This window comes from Petaurus breviceps, unplaced genomic scaffold (assembly GCF_028583685.1).
Source record: "Petaurus breviceps papuanus isolate PSGF00001 unplaced genomic scaffold, PetGlider_PUasm1.0 164, whole genome shotgun sequence".
NCBI classification, from domain to species: domain Eukaryota; kingdom Metazoa; phylum Chordata; class Mammalia; order Diprotodontia; family Petauridae; genus Petaurus; species Petaurus breviceps.
The window spans coordinates 4,735,098-4,757,388 of record NW_027185735.1 but is presented as its reverse complement, the minus strand read 5'-3'; the positions used below and the strand labels follow the sequence as shown (position 1 = coordinate 4,757,388).

Genomic DNA, 22,291 nt, shown 5'->3' with positions numbered 1-22,291 from the left:
TGTTAAAAATAAATAACTATATTTTAAAAAAAGTTTTAAACTAACATTTTCTATTTCTTACATTGTCATAATTATTCCAAGTATTATTCCCTCTACTCCTTCCAGACAGCCATTCCCATAAGACATAAATAATTTTTTTTAAAGAGGATAAAAATGTGTAGAATTTATCAATACACAGAAAAAGTCTGAAAACATGTGCAATGTGTAACTTGTGTTCACAAGTGTTAAACCATAAAGGGAGAGGTGAAGGGTATCTTCTCATATCTCTTAATTTGAGTTATGTTTATTCTTTATGATTTTGATATATTACTTTTGATTTTTAGTGTGTAGCTATGCTTTCCATTTTTCATGACTAGTTACTATCTCTATCTATCTATCTATCTATCTATCTATCTATCTATCTATCTATCTATCTATCTATCTATCTATCTATCTAGTTTCCTCAGCTCTACTTACTCTCCATCAATTCATATGAATCACTCCATGTTTCTCTGTATTCATCACACACATTTCTTACAACATAGCACATTAATATTTCATTACATTTTATTCCACAATTTGTTTAGCCATTACTTAATCTAAAAGCATCTACTTTGTTTCTAATTCCTAGCTGTCACAAAAAGTTCCACTCTAAATATTTTGGAGCATATGGGAACTTTCTTTTTATCAATAGCTTCCTTGGGGTAAAAGCACAGTAATGGAGTCTCTGGTTCAAAGGATATGGACAGCTTAGTTTATTTGCATAATTCCAAATTGCTTTCCAAAATGTTCATACCATTTCAGAGTTCCTCCAACAATGAACTAGTGTGCTTATCCTTCCACAGTTCCACCAAAAGTGAATTTTGTTATTTTTGGTCACTTTTGCCAGTTTTTAGAGTGTGAGGTAAGATCTCAGGGTTATATCAATTTGTTTTTAGTGATTGGGAGCATTTTTTTCTTGTGGTCACGAATACCTTGCTATTCTTCTTTAAGAAGTTTGTTCATTCGGGGCAGCGAGGTGGCACAGTGAATAGAGCACCAGCCCTGGAGTCAGGAGGACCTGAGTTCAAATCCGGCCTCAGACACTTGACATACTAGCTGTGTGACTTTGGGCAAGTCACTTAACCTCAATTGCCCTCAAAAAGCAAAAAAAAAACCCAAACAAGTTCGTTCATTTAACATACATACACATGCGTATACATACACACAAACATGTGTATACATGTGTATATGTACACAATATGACTAGTAGACATACATATATATTACTAATATGTATGGATTGTCTAATATAAAATATGTCTGTATATGTACAATATATACATGAGGCATATATAACTTATGCATTGGTTGTTAGATACTAAACCCTTACCAAAGAAATTTGATATAAAGGCTATTTCCCACTCAACCACTTCCCTTCTTATCCTAGACACATTAATGTTGTTTGTGCAGAAGCTTTGTAGTTTCAAGTAATCACAAGTTAACTATTTTATCTTTTGTAATTGCCTCTTTGGTTAAGAATACATCGTATGAGAGGTATATGATCTGTTCCTTTTCTATTTTTTTAATGGTATGATCTTTAATGTTCTATTTAGAACTATTATAGAATATGGTGGAAGGTCTAAGCTTAATTTCTCCCAGATGGCTTTTTAGTTTTCCTAGCAATTTTTAAATTAAAAAAAAGTTTTTTCCCTAGATAATTTATGTTTTTTACTTATTAAATGTTGGGCTACTGAGTTCTATTGTTTCTGAATCTCCCTTGTCTAGTTTGTTCCACTAATCTATCTCTATTCCATATACTAATATGAAATGATTTTTTGATAACTACTCTATTATAATATAGTTTGAAGTCTGGAAATGCTATTCCCTCTTCATTTCTATGTCTTCTCATCATTTCTCTTAATATTCTAGATGTTTTGTTTTTCCAAATGAGTTTTACTATTATTTTATTAAGTTCTATAAAGTATCCTCTTGGCAATTTGATTTGGATAACATTAAAATTGCAAATTAATTTTGGTAATATTGTCATTTTAATTATATTGGCACAGACTAGCCATGAGCATTGATATTCCTCCAGCTTTTAAAGTATGTCTTTATTTCTTTAAGGGTACTTTGTAAGAGAATCTATACAAATCTTTTGTATGCTATAGGCAGTTGATCTCTAGATATTTTATGTATTCTGTAAGTAAAAGGATTTCCTTTTCTATTGTAACTTTTTGTGTTTTATTTTTTTTTAGAAATGTTATTGATTTTTGAAGATTTATTTTGTATCCTGTAACTTTGTAAAAGCTATTAATTCTATTAATATCTTTGCTGATTCCCTAGGATTTTCCAAGTAAACCATCACATCATCAGCAAAGTGGGATAAGTTCTTTATGCTTTTAATTTCTTTCTCTTTTATTACTCTTTTTGCTAGCAAGCCCAGAATCATATCACATAATAAGGTAAAGAGTAGACACCCTTGCTTCACTCCTGTCTTTATTGGAAATTTTTGAAGTATACTCATCACATATAATACTTACTTTTAGTTTTAGAGAGATGCTTTTATGATATTAAAAAGGACCCTCTATGCCTATACTTTGTAGGTTTTAAATAAAAAAAAATTTTAACCATAAAAGTGTTGTGCCTTCTCAGAGGCTTTTTTCTGCATCTATTGAGATAATTATGCTTTTAAATGTTTATTTTTTAACATAATTAATTCTGTTGATTGTTTTCCTAAAGTTGAACCATCCTTGTAACATAAGAATAAATCCCATTTGAAACATGAATGTTTCTTGGATAAATCATTTTAGTTTGACAGGATTTTGTTTAAAATATTTGAGTCAATGTTCATTAATTACATTGATTTATAGTTTTTTTTCCTATGCTGCATATATCCCTGGTTTGGGTATTAGGACTACATTTGTTTCATAAAAGGATTCTGGTAGGGTGCTTTCTTTCTCAGTTCTGAAAAATAACTTGTGAAGTATGGCTTTTATTTATTATTATTATTACTATTATTTTGCTTTTGGGAGGGCAATTGGGGTTAAGTGATTTGCCCAAGGTCACAGGGATAGTAAGTGTTAAGTGTCTGAGGTGGGATTTAAACTCGTGTCCTTCTGACTCCAGAGCTGGTGCTCTATTCACTGCTCCACCTGGCCACCCCTATTAACTGCTCTTTAAAAGTTTTAAAGGAGCCTATGAGTCTATTAGAACCAGGAGGCTTTTTCCCTCTACTTCCCCCCACCCCTTTTTAGCTCTGTTTACTTTTCTGAGATTGGGTTATTTAAGCTCTCTATATTTTTTAGGTATTTATTTCTTTTGTATTCTCAGTTTTGCTGGAATATAACTACATGTAATAAATTCTGATTTTTATTACTTAATTTCTTCTAATTTTGCTGTGATTTTGGTTTGCTCATTTGCTATTTTATTAATTTTGTTTTTTGCTCTTTTTAAGCAGATTAGCTAAGGGTTTATTAATTTTATTAATCTTTCAAAGAACTATGTTGTAGTTTTATGTGCTTTTTTCACTTCCAAATTATCTATTTCCCTTCTACATTTTAATATCTCCTCTTTTGTGCTTTTTTAAGTTTTGTTTGTTTTCTATTTTTAATGCATATTCAGTTTATTAATCATCTTTTTTTCTATTTTGGTAATGTATGTTTGTAAGGAAATAATTTTCCCCCTGAGAACTGCTTTAGCTGCATCCCAGAAATTTTGGTAAGTTGTTTCATCATTATCATTTTTAAAAACATAATAATTAATTATTTCTGTGATTTCTTCTTTGATCCACTCATTACTTATGATTTGGTTAAGTCTCCATTTGGGTTTGTAACTCTTGTTTGCTAGAATGATTGCAACTCCTGCTTTTTAGATTCATTTGATGCATAGTCATTTTTTTTCCATTTCTACAATTTTATTTTGTGTATATCTGTTTTGTGAATGTGTTTTTTTTTTGCACGGTACTGATTTTGAGGTTCCACTACACAATATATCCCTCTTTTTCATTTTATTGGATTGCTTAATCTATTCACATCTTTTAGATTTTTTTTTGCTTCCCTTTTTCTAGGCTGTACTTCACTTTTATGTATTTACATAATTCCCATACAACATCCCATTCTATTTTTCTCTCATTTGTATCTTTGGTGAGGTTGCCATTGTGCATTCAGATTTTTCTATTTTTCTCATTTTTGCTGTGTAAACCACAATTTCTGACCTCGTAATTCTCATTTGTCTTTTTTTTTTTTTTGCTTTTTGCAGGGCAATTGGAGTTAAGTGACTTGTCCAAGGTCACATGGCTAGTTTTTGTGTTAAATGTCTGAGACTGTATTTTAACTCAGGTCCTCAATGACTCCAGGGCTGGTGCTCTATTCACTGCGCCACCTAACCTCCCCTCATTTGTCTTTTAAACTACTTAGGAACAGTGTGTTATGGTTCTGTGTTCTCAAATTTCACAGATTGCTAAAATGTTGAATTATTTTCCAATTGCTTTGCAGTATTTCTTCACAGATGTCTAATTTCCTTTGCCATATCTGAAGGCCTTCTGTTTGTTTTTCCTATTGATTTATCTATGTTTACAGTCTTTGAGTTTTCTCCTTCCTGAAATCGTTGATGCTTTCAGTCTGTATTACCTTTTAATTGTTCTCTTATCCATAAGTCTGACAGGTAATATATTCCATGTTCTTATTTTCCTTGTCACTTTCTGACTCCCTCTCCTTTGACTGTGGTTTCCTTAGGAGATGAATCTCAAAATGTCTCAGCTTCCTTTTGGGTAGTAAGAACTAGTCTCAACTGGATGCTGTGCTCTTTCTCTCAGGTCTAGTGTGCTGCACAGCTTCCCACATACTTGGTGTCCTGTCCTGGTGACCTGTCCCACTTCCTTTGTTCTCTGGTTCAGAGATGACAGTTCCATGCCTGTTTTCCCTGGCATTGCAAGGCCATTGCTTTGCAGCATAGGAGCTTCAGGTTATAACTCCTGGTAGATTTTTGCTTTTGTAGCCAAGCTGGCTGTTGTCCCCTGAGCAAACTTCTACAGCCCAGAGCCACAGTCTCCATTGCACTGGAAAGAGGGAGTCAGGGACCAGGGCATAGGGGTGCTCTTTCCTCCAACCCTGGTTGAGTGTTATATCTCTGTCCCCTCAATAAATCACTTACACAGAATGTCTTGTACTGTTGCCTTGGCCTGCTCCCTTTCTTCCTTAGTTCTTTTATTTGCTATCAGCAGTCTGGGGCTTTGTAGTGCTGATGCTATAGGGTTGTGGTCCCTAAAAGGCTTTTGCTCCTGAGCATCTAAAGTTACCTGCCAGTGCTAGCCAGGGCAAATTCCACAGCCTAGGGCTGAGGTATCCATGGGGTATTCATCCCTTTAAAAAGGGAGGGGAAACTGTTATAAGACTGGGTCATGTTCTTCAGTCTACTAGCATAGACCTGTACACTGTCAATAGTATAAAAGGTAAGGAAGGGTTGCTGAATGAGCTCAGGGTCAGTGAGAATCAGTTCATGAGTTTTGGAGGGGTTTGTTTACCTTCTTTTGAATTCTAGGTGTCCTAAACCATGGAGGCAGCTGATCTTGCTTTATCTTTTGTGCACAGTAAATTGAGGGCATGCCCCTAAATGATTTTAAGTTCTGAATCCTATTACCTAAACTTTTCCATGATCACAAAACTAGTAATTGTCAGAGGTTGTTAATTTAGGTCTCTTGACTCTAAGTTTAATGCTTAAAATGATGGAAGTACTCTCATCTCCCTTATCTCCTACCTATATTTAAAAAAATAACTAAGGTTATATATTATCTTTTAGAACAGATATTCTAACTTGGTTCAATAATGCATTAAATAGCTATGTTAGTGGATAAAATAAATTATAATCAGCTAACTGTTAAATTACCCAAGGAATCCAGAAAAGAGCAATGCATATGAAAGCAGGAATTAAATTTTTCATTACTGTTTCAAAATTTTAGACTATTTCTTAGAAATTGGGCATGATTATGCACCAGTCACCTTCCTGGCCATCTTTATTTTCTGAAAGAATTGACCTCTTGAGATCAGGTAAAAGGTAAAGAATACAGATTAAATGCAACCAACCCTTGCCAATACAATTTTTTCTTACCTTCCATTGGGCCAATCTGATTGGTCATAGCATATCTGAGCACTTTTTCTTCCTCATTATATAAAGCAAAAACACGATCCACATTTAGCTGCTGAGTTCTAGGAACAATCCTGGGGTTAGAAGTATGATTACAGTCCTGGTAAGTAATATTCTGGTGTAAATGATAAGAAAATGTTTGGTTGATTTCACCAAATGAAAGATAATATTCTCTGGAGGTTGTAGAAGTCACAGCTGCAAAGTAAATATTAAAACTGTTAAATAAATAACATTATTTTAGAAGTAGCTGTTTGAATCTGGTACAATTTTTTTCTAATTTTTAAAACATGTGGTTACTTAGGACCTGCAACCCAATATGAAGAATATAGAAATTACATCTAATCAGCATACTGAACATTTTAAATTGTAAAAGAAAAAAAGGCACTGCACAGAGTACAGTGTTTTGAGATCAACACTTCTCCCGGCATTATAGAGATTTAAGCAAGTCTGAATAAGTAATGAAGAGAAGAAAAATTATTCTTTTTTTTTTGGTTTGAGCAGTGTTTTTAGCAAGAACCTATCTCTGAAGATACAATTCATAGTTGTTTTGCCTTTTAATTATCATAAAGATTAACCACTAAGTAACTGATTCATGTCCTCTACTTCTCATTCTCTTCTCTCAGGGTGAAGCTAATCTTCTCTACATACCAGGAGGAAAGGACAATGAGAAGGTAAAATGTAAACAGGGTTACCTATTACAGCTCTGGTCAAAACTTTCTGTAATTATTAGCTTAAAGCAAAATATCACTATTAGATGTGAACTTCAATTATCCCTATATTCCAAAGCCCAAAGCAATATAAAATTAAGTGATTATATTTTCTATTTAGAGAGGATATCATACAGGGAGCATTACTGTTCTTAAATCATAGCATCTAAGATTTTGTCTGACGTGCAGGATATGTATAATAACAGCAAAAAAAAAAAACCAAAAGTTGCATATACCTAAATCAGAGTAGTGGTAAATCTCCTTGTATGGTTCAATATGAGCTGTAAAATTTGCTGGGATGAAAGGCACCTGGCCTTGAATATTTGTCTTAACACTTAGGTAGTTTTCTGGATCAAGACCTTCAGCAATGTGTGTAATATGAACTCTCTCTTCTCCTGGGTAGAAGGTAATGTCCATGTGATGAGTGAAGGCAGCACCTTTTAATAGATAGAAGAAAAAAGAGGCAGCAAAAGAGAGAAAAAGAAATAATTCGTGCTTAATTCTTTCTTCTTTTCATTTCTTTTACATGTCACAAATAACTAAGATTATCAGAGAGTTAACATCAAAAAACAACAGTTGTTAGAGAAGGTGTCAAAATGATGAAGTGGTAAGCAGTATAGAGAGCTCCCTTCCATATAACTTCTCTAAACAGATCAAGAAAATGTACCAGATCAAATCCTGATAGAGAAAGCTAGAGAAATTCACAATTAGCTATTTGTTTAGCCAAGCTTGGCATAGGGAGACAGACACTGGGAATGTTAAAAAAAAATAGGTTCCTGCCATCAAGGACTTTCTTTTTCTAGGGGGAAACAAAACATACACATACAAGAAAATAATTTAGAAGGTAAGAGTGAGAATTAGCAGCTGCCTCATGGAAGACTTTTGGGTTACATTACCAAAAGATGGAGGACTAGACATTTTCTCTGATCCTCATGATCACTCACTACAATAATAATTGTGCTTAAGATATAAACTTGTTGCAACTGTCTCTGCATATTAAGACACCAAGAACTCTTATGAGTAACAAACTGATAAATGAACAGAAGAGAAGGTTATTCCTGTTTTCTAATATACTCATTCAACCTCCTTTCAACAGCCTCAGGTCAGCACGACAGGACCCATTGGGCTTGTGCTTTTTGTTACCCACTTAGTAATTCCGCTATTGCTTCCGTAGTCTCAGCCAGTAAATACACTTCGCTGCCTGTTGCTCTCATCCCACTATTCTGTAGTAATAAGCAACAAAAATCAAATTTCCCCCCATCTTCCACCAGTGCTGAAGATGTGGAAGCATGGAAAAGCTTTTGTGCTCCATCCGTTTTGTCAGTTTGCTATACTAAGCCAATATTCAACAACAAGGACAAAAATCCTAAAGAACAGAATTAATTGGGACAGGGTACCTCCACCAGGTTCAAAGGAAATGAAAGTGGAATCCAGCTTAGGCCAGTTCTATACTTTACTGCCCCCAACAAAAAAGCTAATTACCCAATGTGGAATCTGAAACAGTTTTGAGGTCCAGACTCCCAGAAACTACCATCAAAGGAGAAGGGGAAGAAAAGATTGAAAATACTAAAGATTTCAGGAACAATAATGAGCACAAGCAGATGAGCCAATATGGAAGATATTAATAAATGGAAGGGAAGGTGATGTGATCTCCATGAAGCGAAATAGCAGGTGAATGTAGTGAAATCCCTGGTGGTAAATCTTTCCAAAAAAACAAAAGCAAAAACAGTTGATTAGCAATATAAATATACACAAGTCAAGGACAATATGGAAGAAGAGAAACAAAAAGAAATAATGTTAAAAGAACACATTTGGGAGGTGAAGCTACAGTGAGCAACACCCCCAACACACACATACACACAAATCATCCAAAGAGATCTAGAAAATGCTTTAGACCAAATCCTGATTAGGAATTTCAAGGAAAAGTCACAGTGAGTCATTTTTACATCCCAGGTCATTATGGATAGAAAGATAAAGATCTTTAAAAACTGAAGATGGGGTTTGGCCTGAAATATGGCAAATATTCCAGTGCCCAAGAACTGAGGCTGCGCACCAGGGCAAGACTAGGTCTTAGACCCATACCAAGACCATGTGTGATATTATGCAGGATACAGGAAGAATAGTGCCACTTAATAGGTTTTCCACTCATCACCCAGTGGTGGTGTTCCAGGTAAAGAGTGATCATAGGCTCTAGCTAATATATTGAGCAAGGAACAAGTTCAGAAGCAAGCAACAGCTATGTGGCTATGACCCCAGGGGCAGCATAGAGTCTCAGTTTTAGCCCCTAACCTAGACTACTATAGCCTACAGAGCAATAACCAGGGAAGGAATCCCAGACCAAAAGGCAATGTGAAATTCTGAAATAGCAGACTTTTCCAGCTAGCTGATAGTGGCTAGGTTGAGTAACACTAAATAAAATTCTAAATGGGACAAGCCCCAAATGTACATCTGGAACTTGCAGAGCTCAGACAAGGGGGAAAGCAATTAAACTTTGCCTTTTATTACATCACTTTGGGAGAAATGAAAGCTTTCAGTTCTCTCGCCTGAGCTATCCTCAATACCACAAGTAAGCAATAGCAGGACCAGTCTATTCATTTCATACAGAAGTGTTCAAAGCCTGTCTGTAACATACAGTCTTGAATTAAAAAGTAGGCTTGGAATATGATATTACAGAAAGCAAAGGATATAGACTCACCCCCAAGAATAACTTGTCCATCAAAACTAAGTATAAATCCTACAGAGTGCAAAAAAAAATCCCATGTATCTAATGAAATAAAGGACTTCCAAGCATTCCTAATGAAAGTCATATAAAATCTCTGAAGTTCAAACATAGGAGTTTAAAAATAAGAAGGTAAACATGAATGAACAATCGTAAGAGACTAAATAAGGATAAATTATTTATATTCAAATATAAGGAGATGAGATATGTTTCCTTCCAGAATCCTGTAATCATCTGGGGTCACAGAATGAGTCTAACTAGACAGAGAGATGTAGAGTGTGTTCAGGGAACACTAATATCTCTGGTGTGAGGGCTACTTTTCACCTGATTCCAAATTCCACCTGTAGCTCCAAGAAACTATAGCATATGCAGAAGACATACCCCATTTCAGCAGACAGGTTAAACCATCTTGAGGGTAACTAAGGAGTCTCAAACCCTTTGGTGCATTAGGGAAGTATCTACCTTAAAGTATGTAAAGACTTCCCGTAGCAAAATGGGAGGATGAGAACAATTTGTTCCAGTGGCAATGAAGGCAACTAAAGCAAGAGCTATGGAGCATTTAGAGCTTGGTTAGACATCAGACACCAAAGTCATCTACTGCATTCCAAGCCACCAGCAGACATCTTGACTTTGTGAGGGGACTGCCCCCTTAAAAAGTCAAGGGGGACCATCTCCAGCATCTGTAATAGTAATGAAATTTGTATTGTTAAGCTAAGAGGTACTTAGCACCTAGTTTAAGAGTTGTGTTAAATAAAAAGAAGGTATGATCCCCTGTTGCTGTCATAACAGGAAGGGGCTGAACAGAAAGGAGCTATACAGTATTTAAGGAAGAGCACAAGCTGGACAGTCAGAATTTCCTGGGGTAAGCATCATGGAAGCAGAGCAGCTGCTGCCAGGGAGAGAGAGAGAGAGAGAGAGAGAGAGAGATGGAGATGGTAGACGGAACTGAGAACTGAGAAGAACTGAGAACTGACACAGAACTTGGACTTGTGGTGGCAAAACTCAAACTTGTGGTAGCAAGACTTCCAAGGGCCAGGGGGAGCTGCCAAAGACTGAAGAAGCATGACTGTAGTGCTGGTATTTTATACAAATGTTGTTGTGACTTTGTTAATGTGCATGAATGTTATTGTGGCTTTGTTAAGCCTTGTCTTCCCAGAAACAGAGACTGTGAGAGTTTTGAGGTGGACCAGACACTGTGAGCTTCAATATGGAGTAGGAACTGCATGGAGAGCTGGACAAGAAGCTAAGAGCTGTCTGCCTTTGATCTCAGGTTGCAGTTGGTTAGATTCATGTGGGAGCTGGGACCATGAAAGTGGAACCATGGGGGTAGCCAGGTAGCACAGCGAGTAAGAGCACCAGCTCCAGTGTTGAGAAGACCTGGAGATCGAATCCTGGGCTCAGACACTTAGTACCCACCCAGAAACACCTGGCCGTGTAACCTTGAGCAAGTCACTTAACATCAATTGCTTAGGGGCGGCCAGGTGGCTCGGCGAGTAAGAGCACCGGCTCCAGTGTCGGGATGACCTGGATCAAATCTGGGCTCAGATACTCAGCACCACACCCAGAAATAACTGGCTGTGTAACCTTGAGCAAGTTATTTAACCCCAATTGCTTGAAAAAAAAAAAAAGAAAGAAAGTGGAACCATGGAAACTGAAAGCCCGAGCTGAGTCAAGATGAAAAGACCTCTCCATGGGTACTGAGTAGTGGCTGATGAAGTTGACTGAATAGTGACTGATGAAATTGTCTGAGTAGTGACTGATGAAATAGGATACTGAGCAGTGACCAATGAAATTGTAATTTACTTGTGACATAGGGGTGGATGGCTTTTGTACTTTCCACTATCCCTTAATAGGGCACTGAGTAGTGAATGTTGAAGTTGTAACTTAATTGCACCCCATGGGTAGAGAATTTTGACTTTTGTACTTTGTGTCCCTTAAGGAGGCCTCCTTAAGGATGACTTAATGATTGAGTTACTAAATGATTGTATTTTATTGAAAATTATGTGACCACTTTGGTGAAAACTATGTGGCCATTTTCATGATAAGTTGTTGAGTTGTGACATGGTGAATACTGTATTTTGATTTTCTGTGATAAGTTATAACATTGTGAATGCTGTACCTTGATTTTTGGTGAATGTTTTGCTCTGATTTGTTATTGAATAAATAGAGAGTTTGCTATACTACGTAATCAGAATCTTGAAAGCTGTTCACAGCAGGCATCCTCTGGAAAGCTGCCTGTGCTTGGCTTTACAGCACCTTCAGTGGGGAACTTCTCAAATGGAAGAAGCCAAAAGGCAGGTAACCTTGGGAATCTAGTCCAATTTTCTCAGGAGAAGTTCCTCTAAGGATTGCCACTTCTGGTTGGGAACAACCCCCTCCCCCCCCCAGAGAAGAAGGGGTCAGGTGTAAGAGGATATTGTACATCCTACAGGATCCTTATTGGGACAAGGGTGGACTATTTGTCCAGGGAAAACTAAAAAAGGAGCTATTAAGCTGTGTAAAGTTTAGTTTGAGAATACAAAGAGTTTAGGAGATTGTTTTGACCAAAGCACGTAATGTTTGATTACTTAGAAAACTATGGAATTTTATTGAACAATCTCCCAAAACCAGTTTAGAAAAAATGAACTATCGATATTGTCAAATCCTTCATCAGTCTCAGTTTTTTTTTTTACTGTGATTTATACTTTGGCAAAAAGTCTAGAGGAATGGAACTTTAACTAGATCTTCTCTCCATTAGGGACTTGTTCTAAGTGGATGAACCCATTTGTCAAATTAGACTAAAGCAAGTCTATTGGTATCAAGTTACATTTTTAATTGATCAAATTCTAAAAATATTAACATAATTTGGAAAGAAAAATTATCTTGGGCTGACAAGAGGACCCCAGAGACAAGATGATCTTTAGTTCTCTACTTAATAGAAGAGACAGGTAGGATCCTGACTTCAAAATCTCCTAGAGAAAAATCTGAGAGAAGTTCAGGCCTCATTTAATGTTGTTCTATATGTGTTCATTTTTCTTTGGTCTTTTTGGAGAGGGGAAGGCAGGGCAATTGGAGTTAAGTGACTTGTCCAAGGTCACACAATCAGTGTTAAGTGTCTGTGGCTGGATTTGAACTCAGGTCCTCCTTACTCCAGGGCCTATACTGTATTCACTGTAACACCCAGCTGCCTCTATATGTGTCCATTTTGTAAATGACAAAACTAAATTTAAGAATAATGGGTTCTTTACTTCAGATAGAAAGGGAACTTATGAAATTAGGAAAATTTTTAACAGAATGAGAAATGTGTCTGTTTCATCTGTTATGCTATTCTTGCTTTGTGCCAACCTGTAGCTAACAGGTGTTTTACCTATGCTTGTTTTTTTGGCATGATCAACCAAAAGAAACAGGCATGGGTTTTTATTTGTTTTTGTAAAAAGAAAGTAAACTTCCAAAAAATCCAAAAGAGGACAAATCTTTCTTTTTTCAGTTTCCAGCACTGGTCATGTTGGATATTGATGAGCTGAAAGAAAGATACAGAAATTAATTGAAAATTAAGATACAAAAAAATTGACTGGAAACCAAATTTGTGAAAAAGCAATAATCAAATTTCTTTCATTTCTAAATTATAATTTAAATATCTTTATAAAGTATTTTGATGAGCTTATGAGCAAAGTCTGTAGGGTTTAATGAAAACAACAACAACAAATTCATAGATCAGTCATTCATTCCTCAAAAAGAACCGATTGGTTTAAAACTGTAGTTTGAATTTTAAGAATTGTCATGAGATATGTTCAGGGGAGATTCAGTGAAATAGGAATTAAAGGAAATGCTAAAATAAGAAAAAACTTAGGAAACAGTAAGGGAGAAATTAGAATAAAACTCTTGTGAGCTTAAATAATTCCACAGTTCAGAATTTTGAAAGGAAACACATTCACTAAACCTGAAGAAGTTTCAGTTAGCCAATCTCTAAGTCTGAAGGTATCAATCTAGGGAATTGGTTTTAATTTTAGTATGGAATAAAAGTATACTTAAAAACTTTATTTAAAGTTGGGATAAGTTTATTACAGAAAGGAATTTTTATTATTAGAAGACAGAACAAGGAAATTTTAGACCATCTTCAGAAAAGAATAAAAGTGGGCAAAATTGAAGTTCATTTACCCTTTTCTTATTTATTGCTTTTAAACAACCAACCTGGAGACATCAAGCAAGTCCTGATTGGGACTCTCAACTGAAGGTGAATCCCAAAGTGCTAAAAAAAAAAAACAACTAAACCCCCACATTTCATTTTGAAATCAGAATGAAATTGAAGACTAGTGAAATTTAATGTTATTAGTAAAGTTTAAATCAATTTTTTAGGTAAATTGTAACACAGTAAAGCTTGTGTTGAAATCAGTTGTTCAGAGAAAAGAAGTTCAAATTGTATAAATAAGGTTAGAGTAAGTTAGGGAAAGAATTATTGAAGATAGAATTAAATGAGAATAAAAAGAGACAGGTATAGGAATGCAGGCACATCTAGTAGCAAGCACTCAGATTACAAAAGATCAAATGAAAATGAGCACTTATGACTTATAAAAATATAAAATACTAAAATTTTGTGAGGCAAAAGAAGAACTTGCAAATTATTTTGGAACAAATAAACATTTTATAGGATGAAATAAGGAAACTTACAATATAAAAAAATTCTTATCAGTTGGAAGCTTGCAAATAATGATTTGGAATCTCTACTAAATTCTACCTTATGATAAGCTAGGTTAAGAGCTAAAATGAACTTAATTTTTGAGTAATTTAAAAGGAAATAAAGACTTACACCCTATAAGCTGTTCACACAAGTACAATCTCCATCAGCTAGTTTTCTAGTAGTTTAATTCTTATTAACTCTACATTTGGTCAAAAATGTGTTTTAATAAAAATAGAAACTTTAAATCAAGAAATTATTCTACTTCAAATAAAAGGATTTTTCTAATTCTAATTATTGTCAAACATATACTAAAGCATGAGCATATTGATGATGCTGGGCCTTAAAATTTGAAATCTTGGCAATTAATGGCCATTGTAGAAGTTAAGATTTTTAAATTATTGAACGACACTTTATTTAGGTGAATTCAAAGTCAAATCAGTGTAATAAGAATTGTATTAATTTATAACTATTAGGAAATTAGTTCCTCTTGTAATGAGAGGCAAATATAAAATTCCTAACATCGTAACCTTTAATAGTTTTGGAAACTATCAAAACTTTATAAAAGAAAGAAACAATTAGGAATCAGGATTGATCACAGTCAACTAGAATAAAAATGGAAGTTGCCTTTGAGAAAGCTGTTAAGTGTTTCATTAAAAGTAAATAATAAAGAAGCGAGTAATAATATTAATTTACTATTGTGAGACTAGCAGAGAACCTTTTAGGGTACCAATATCTGTAATATCCCTATGCCACAATTGGGCTTTGGTCAATCCCTTTGGGCATTGCCAAAAGAGCTGGATAAATGCTTTTCCAGAATAAAAGAGGTTAACTTTGAGAAGGAAATAGATGATTGCTTCGCCAAAGTCATATTGATTACTAAAATCTGTGAAAACCTACAGTGAGGAACTTAGTGTGCTGAGTCGTTTGCTTTTGGGTCACTTAAAAACCAACAAAAGGTATGTGATTGTAACAAATTCTAATTGCCCCCAAAATCTTAAAGAAATAAGTATGAACTGTGCATTTGTAACCACTAATGAAACAAAAAAGGGTCTACTTGAAGAATTAAGCAAGTAGAAGAAAGGAGCTGTGTTGCATAAGGAAATAAGAAAAGTTAAGAATGAAATACCTGATCTTTTTCGTTCTCTTATTTGATTTTATGTCCTCTTTACCATTTTTCATTCCAGCTGGTACAATCCATCCTTATAACCTGACCATTGTACAATGTGAAAGTATTTACAGATCCTATACTTGATAATAAGCCGCCAAGGGTGGGGGGAGGTGAGGGAGGGGGACAAAATGTGAAATTCAAGGAATTGTGGAATTGAATCCTGTAAACTAAAAGGAAACAAACAAATTAATAAATTTAAAAAAAGATTATATAACAAAAAAAAAGAAAAGAAAAGTTAAGAATGAGTAGAAGGGTAAAGAGAGTTGGAGTATGTTTGCACTGACACAGCAAAAATTCAGGATGTGAAAGTAAAGGGTTTTGGACTTTTGTAAAAAAATTTCAGAGTCTTAATCCCACTGAAATGAAGATTTAGGAATTTTTTTTTAAAACAATGTCCTTCTGAAAGTTATTGCATGTCTCCTTTCCCCAATAAATACAAGATCACAAAACAAGTAGAAATTTAACAGATACATATAACAAATATTAACTGATTCATAGGGAAAGGATTTCTGGTTTCAACAATTATGTTAAATGATTAGTAACTTAGAAAATTGAAAGGAATTGATTTGGCTCTTTGGGTGATTCAAATATATAAAGAAGCAGGCTGGAAGTGTCACCTAGAATTTTTTTGAATATAAGACAATGAAAAACAATAGATCTTTGTAAAAAATGCTGTCAATAGTAGTAATTATGAATTTATATTATAAATAATAGTAATAACAAATCAATAATTGAAAATTTTGTTGTAGCAAATTAAAAGAATTTAATCAGCCCTTGAATGTACAAAGGGGATAATAAATATTTACATCAATCTTCCAGGGTTCTTGGGAGAAACACGTAGTTAGTTGTGAATAGATAAAATTTGTGGATGATAATTTTGAACTGACGAAATTTATGAATAGTTGAAAAATTCTAGATAAGATTTTGCATCTAATATATGAGAAAAATAACAATTATCTATCCATAAGCTATAATTACTGAAATTCTGCTGTGAGAATAAGAGTTCCAAGGGACTTTAACTTGCCGCTATTCAAAAGTCTTGAATCCAGATATAAATTTCTGACCCTTCATAAGGCTGGTGGTTGATCATTCAAGGGAAATGCCATGTGCCCCTTCAGTCTGAGGACTGCCACAGGTGGATGTCTGTCCCTAGCAAAGTCAAGAAAATGACCGTGTGAAGGTGAAGGTAGGATTCTCTTGTCCTTTTGCCTTTTTGATAAATAAGACATTTTTCCCACCTGGTTAATTCTGAGCCTGACCATGACACCCCATCATGCAACTGACTGTCTATGACTCATACCTGAAATCAAACAGAACTAATACTGCTATGCCTCTGCCTTTCTCCTCACACAACAAATCCCCTCAACATAGGTAAGTGTAAAGAAAGATAAACCTACTGGTGATTTCTGATTAAGTATAATACTATTATACTGAAGGATCATTTTGAATTGTTATTTGAACCACAAATAATAGAGACCATAACATACTTTTAGTATGTTAATATGATAATATCCTGAGAAAGGTAAATTGGTAAGAAATGTGACACAATTTACAAAATTGAATTAAGAATTTTACATGAAAAAATTGATTAACGCATCTATCTGATAATACTGAGAGACAAAGACTCATTTTCTAATTCAGGCCCTCATGAAGTAACAACTGAAATTCTCTGAAGTTCTTAATGTGTTCTTAATATAAAGATTCTTCTTATAGCTCTATTTTATATTGAATTTCTGTTAAGGTGACCTAAGAAATGGTTTATTCCCACAACATACAATTATAAACCAGTTTAGGAGAACTCTACAGAGTGGAGTTTCAGTACACAATATAGAACCTTGAACTTTTTTCATCTACATCAAGGATATGTGATCTTTAATAACTGAATCCACCTAATAATATGAAGCTATGATTATTGGAACTTGACCTCATGAGACTGTAATTATTGTTCTGAGTCTGATTCAAGGTATGTTTAAGTCAATGATCCATGATACCAGTAACTATGGGGTTGACATTCATGAACTACAGGTGGTGTTCTCATGGGAAAAGCTGGAAGAACTTTTAGGATGGGCTAAAATAGGATTCTCTTGACTCAATTTCCCCAGTATAATATTTCCTCTTGAATGGAAAATATCCCACCTTTTAAGCCTAGTTCAATAAAATAGGCTATCTATAATGACTCTGGCCTGGAACTGACAAGAAGTTAGGGAATCATTTTTCCCTTACTGTATAACATCCCTATTATCTTTCTATGGCAAATTTCTATAATCATGGCAGGTTATCAGTATAAATACAGTATTAAATGCATATTTCATAGATTAATCCTGGAGCATGTCTGATAAGATTTGAGCTACTTAGTATAAAATTTTAGTTCTTCCTAAAAATTAATGTGAGAATAATTGGGTATTGATGGTACTAAACTGTTGTTCTATTAATTATTATTTATTTTTATTATCATAAAAATGTTTTTATTTTAGATCTACAAGGGTCAGAACACAGAGAAAAGAAAAACATATCAAAAACTTAAATACTGGAACTTAAATACAAAGAAAAAAAGCATGTTATGTACATAGCAGAACATAAGAGAGGATTCAAAATATGTAACACTAAATTTTCATTTCAAGTAAGCCTGTATGATAAATACACATTGTGTTAAGAACTATACATCTTTTCTTTGCTTCCTTGTAAGTTTTCTTTTGTTCTCTGCTGTTCACTTTTTTACTTTGTTCTTTTTCTCTCCTACCACCCCCCTCCCAGAAAGCTACAAAAAAGTTTAGATATGTTTTTCTATAGCTATAGATATATACATATACATACATATATACACATGTATTTTCCCAAACATACTCTGCTCCTGATCTTTGTTTTTATGTTTGTGCATCTCTCTTGTTTTCTATCCCTCCTGCCTCCTCTACTTTACTTCTACCCACTACCTTGCCCTCTCATTACTTCCTTACCCCCTTCCAAGGATCCCTCCCCTATCATACCATTCCCATAAATCTAAAGACCCTTCTATACCCTCCTTTTACCTGTTCCCTCACCTTCCCCTCTAAAGATCCCTCCCTGGTCCTATCCCCCCTCCCTATGCATCTACTGTTTTATTTCTTCTGAATTTAGAAGACTTTTATACTCTTCTAAATACGCATACACACACATATCGTTCCCTCTTAAACCCATTTCTGATGAAAGCAGGTTACCAGAATTAGCAGTCCTTCTCCCCCATCTAATCTTTTGTATTGATTCTTTCTCTTGTACTTCATTTGTATAAAATAATTACTCTTTTTAGTTGCTCCTAAATGGTCCTACTTTTTAAATTCATATCATACTCAGGTTTGCACCAATCTTTCTTATGAGCTACCCAATTATTAATAAGAATCTTAGACTTATAATCAGTCTTTGGCATGTGCCTTACATTTCTCTTAGTTTTTGTAGGTTGACTCTTCTATTAAGTTCAGGATTTTTTTTTTTGACAAAGTGTTGAAAGTCTGAGAGTTTATCAAACGTCCATTTTTCTTCATTCAGGATAATATTTAACTTTTCAGTGTATGATATTTTTGGGTGGAGCCCCAATTCTTTTGCTCTTTGATATGTTGTGTTCCAAGACCTGATGTTCTTTAATGTCTCTGCTAAGTTTTATTTAATTCTAATTGTGGCACCATCATATTTAAATTGCTTTAATCTTGATGCTTTTAATATTTTATCTTTGAGCTAGGGGTTTCAAATTTTGACTTTGATATTCCCATGAGTTTTCCTTATAGGATCTCATAAGTGGTGATTGATGATTTTTTTCTATTTCTACTTAATCCCCTTGTTCTAAAGTTTCAGGAAAATTTTCTTTAATTATTTCTTGTATCAAGATTATTTTTTAATCATAACTTTCAGTTAGTGCAATTATTTTTATATTTTCTCTTCTTGATCTATTCTGCAAATCTGTTGTTTTCTTATAAGATGTTTTACTTTCTCTTCTATTTTTTCATTATTCATATTTTGTTTAATTACTTCTTGATCTCTTATAATTTCACTGTCTTTACTTTGCCCAATTCTAGTTTTCAAGGTGGCATTTTCTTCCTTGAGATTCTGGATCTCCTTTTCTAATTGGTTGATTTTCATTTCATACCCTTTTTGTTTTTCTTGGATTATTCTTATTTTATTTTTTAGTTTTTCCTCCATCTCTGTCATTTGATTTTTAAAATCTTTTTAAAGATCTTTTATAAATTCTTTTTGGGCAGGTGACCATTTGATGTCAATCTTTGGGGTTTCTTTACTTCAATATCTTCCTCTGAAGATGAACCCCAGTCATCTCTATTCCCATAATAGCTTTCTATGGTTAGATTATTTCTCCTTTACCTGTGCATTTTTTGTGGTAATAACTAAATTTTTATAACCACCTCTAGCCCTGGGGTATGGGAAATGGTGCCTCTTGCCCCAGATTTTCAGTTCTCCCCTCTAGCCTGGAACCAAAGCCAAGCCTCCAACCTCCTGTAAGTGCCCAGAGTCAGGGGATTTCTGCCCCACTGCTTCTGCACTCACTGGGCATGTGCTGGTTACTTCCCACCCCCACTGCTTGTTGTGGCACAGCTGGGTACAGCGTTCCTGGTCAGCAGAGATTCCCTCAGTCTTTTCAGGCTCAGATACCCAACTTCCCTTACTATACCAGGGTAAAAGTTCCTGTGGCTGGGGCCAAGGCAACCTCTCAAACCAACTAATCCCAAGACTTGCTGCTTGTTGTTCAAATGGAACCTAGCCCGGAGGTGTTTACTCTTCACAGGGACCAAATATAGTTCTAGGATTTTTCTTCTGATCTTCTCAAATTGTCCCAGAAAGAACTGGGTTGTGCCCCTATTCTTATCTATCTCCACCCACACTTTGTTCCCCCTAAGATGCTATTTTAACTCTTTTGTGGCGGCAACTCTTGAGAACTTGGAATTTTCTGACCTACTCCACTATATTCCCAGGATCCTCTTGTTCTATTAATTATTAAGCATCTTCAGTTTTGTTTTGAAGAAAAGAATGTTAGACTATCTTGTATTACCTAAATGGGAAAAGGCAATTTTATTTGGGTTTATTATTATCATGTGGATATTGAGTATGTCTTGAAAGGCAAACATATTTTATTATAAATAACTTATCTGATCTACACTGTCTTGAAATTGACTACTCAGTCTATCCCATCCCAGTACTTTTTATTACAGTTGAGATTATTTTGGAAACTTTTAAATGAATTTAGTTTGTAACGGGGGTCATTATCTTATTTTTAAAAAGTGTCCTGTTAATAGTTCTCTAGCAGAACCTCATCTATCTAAGAGGGGATGAGCAGCCCAAAGAAAATAGCTAGAGCGAAAATTTTTCAGGTGGTTTTAATAAATAGTTGTAAGAAGATTGGTTTTAAATAGAAAATTTGGTTTTAGAATTTTTAAATTTTTCAGCTGTTATTTGTAGTTGACAACCTAAAAATGTCAGTTCTTTGGTCTAGTGATGTTCACATTAGTGCTATTAAGGTTTGGGCTAGCTCTCACTACCTGACTTAGCTATTGTCATAGCAAACTAGAATTATATTAAGATCTATTCTGTCAGAGAATTTTAACATAGAAAAGGATCTCTGCAAGTGACCTGAACTGAAGAAGCAAATTTACTAGAAGTTGCTCTGAAGCTCCACTCATTCTAGTATGCCTAAGAAGAGAGCTCTCCAGAGGACTACAGGATTACATCAGAGGAAGTTTCAGAGACTGAACAACTGCATGAGATGGGACTCTGAAACTTATGATATGATGAACTGATGAAAGGGACATGAAAATGAAATTAAGAAATAGATTGTACCATTATTTTCCATTAGGACTACTTACCAAAGGCCTAGTGCTCCCAAATGGCTTCCTTCAATGTTTTCCCCATAGAGGACTGCCCTCTATGCATTTAGATTGTAACAATCCAAAGAAAGATTGGAGTCTTTCTGCAGATCAAAGGTGGGGAATATGAGAAATGATTCATTTGGATCCCTACCCTATTCCAATTAGTATTAATCTGTTTGATATGATTCCATAAGGGTAGTGATTATAAGTCCTATATATTAGGTTCCAGAGTTGTAAACTGTAAGTTCACTTGCTTAATCATAGGAAGTTAACTAGAGGCCCTCCACCCTTGTTTCAACTTGTTATGGTGACCACACTGTAATGGGAATGTAAATTTAAAGATCTTCCCTGCCCCTAGGCTAAAGTGCACCTGGAGCCTGGGGTGGGAGGCTTGTTTTTCAGTAGATACTTCTTGATTGGCCAGTGAGTCAATAAGGTCGTTATATTCTCTGAGCCAGGAGAAGGCTATATAAGCCCTGATGTGTAGCTTTGTTTTGGGGGCTCACTTTGAGAAGTGTTCTGTGATTTGATCTGGATTCTGGGAAGCCGTTGTCCAGAGCCCCCAGGCTTTGAAAAACCCAGATGTTGAAACCCAGATGTTGATTTGGTATGGATGTAATGGTTGGACAGTTTGGAAAGCTGTCTACTTGATCTGTTTCTGTCTTGATAATTCTGCCTGTATATTTTGAAGTTCAGGGTGCTGACCTTTTTCCCCTGAACAAGGTAAACGATATATGTTTGACTGACTAAAGTAAGCTTGTTAACCCATTTTGAGTTGCTTTCCTTTAACAAAGCAGATCCAAGAACCTGTGTTGGCAGCAACCCTGAGGACACTTGGGGTGCTTGCTGCTACACACACCTAATGTGATAGAGGTGACTCAATTACATGGAAAGTCTTCCAACTTATTTTTGTACCTCCAAACCACTTGCTTATCTTATCTTATGACAACTTAGTCAGTGGAGATGCTCCATGCTTCACCCACGCCAAGACCCCCTTGTTGACATACCGTTTTTTGACTGATACATCATTGTTAGCACTTGAAGCAAGGTCTATCAACAAATGGGATTTTGCATTTTGTGTGGCCCCTCTCGAGT

General features: G+C 35.0%; 1 protein-coding gene across 1 annotated transcript in view; it reads right to left on the bottom strand.

Moving 5' to 3' along the window:
* The window catches only part of NID2 (nidogen 2), a 146,875-nt gene that overhangs the window by 60,560 nt on the left and 64,024 nt on the right, over positions 1-22,291 (bottom strand). Inside the window, exons 7-8 of the mRNA XM_069082235.1 lie at positions 7,046-7,246; positions 6,067-6,297 (exon numbers count right to left, since the gene is read on the bottom strand). Of these exons, the coding sequence (XP_068938336.1) occupies positions 6,067-6,297; positions 7,046-7,246 (432 nt within the window). The remainder of the gene's footprint in view (positions 1-6,066; positions 6,298-7,045; positions 7,247-22,291) is intronic.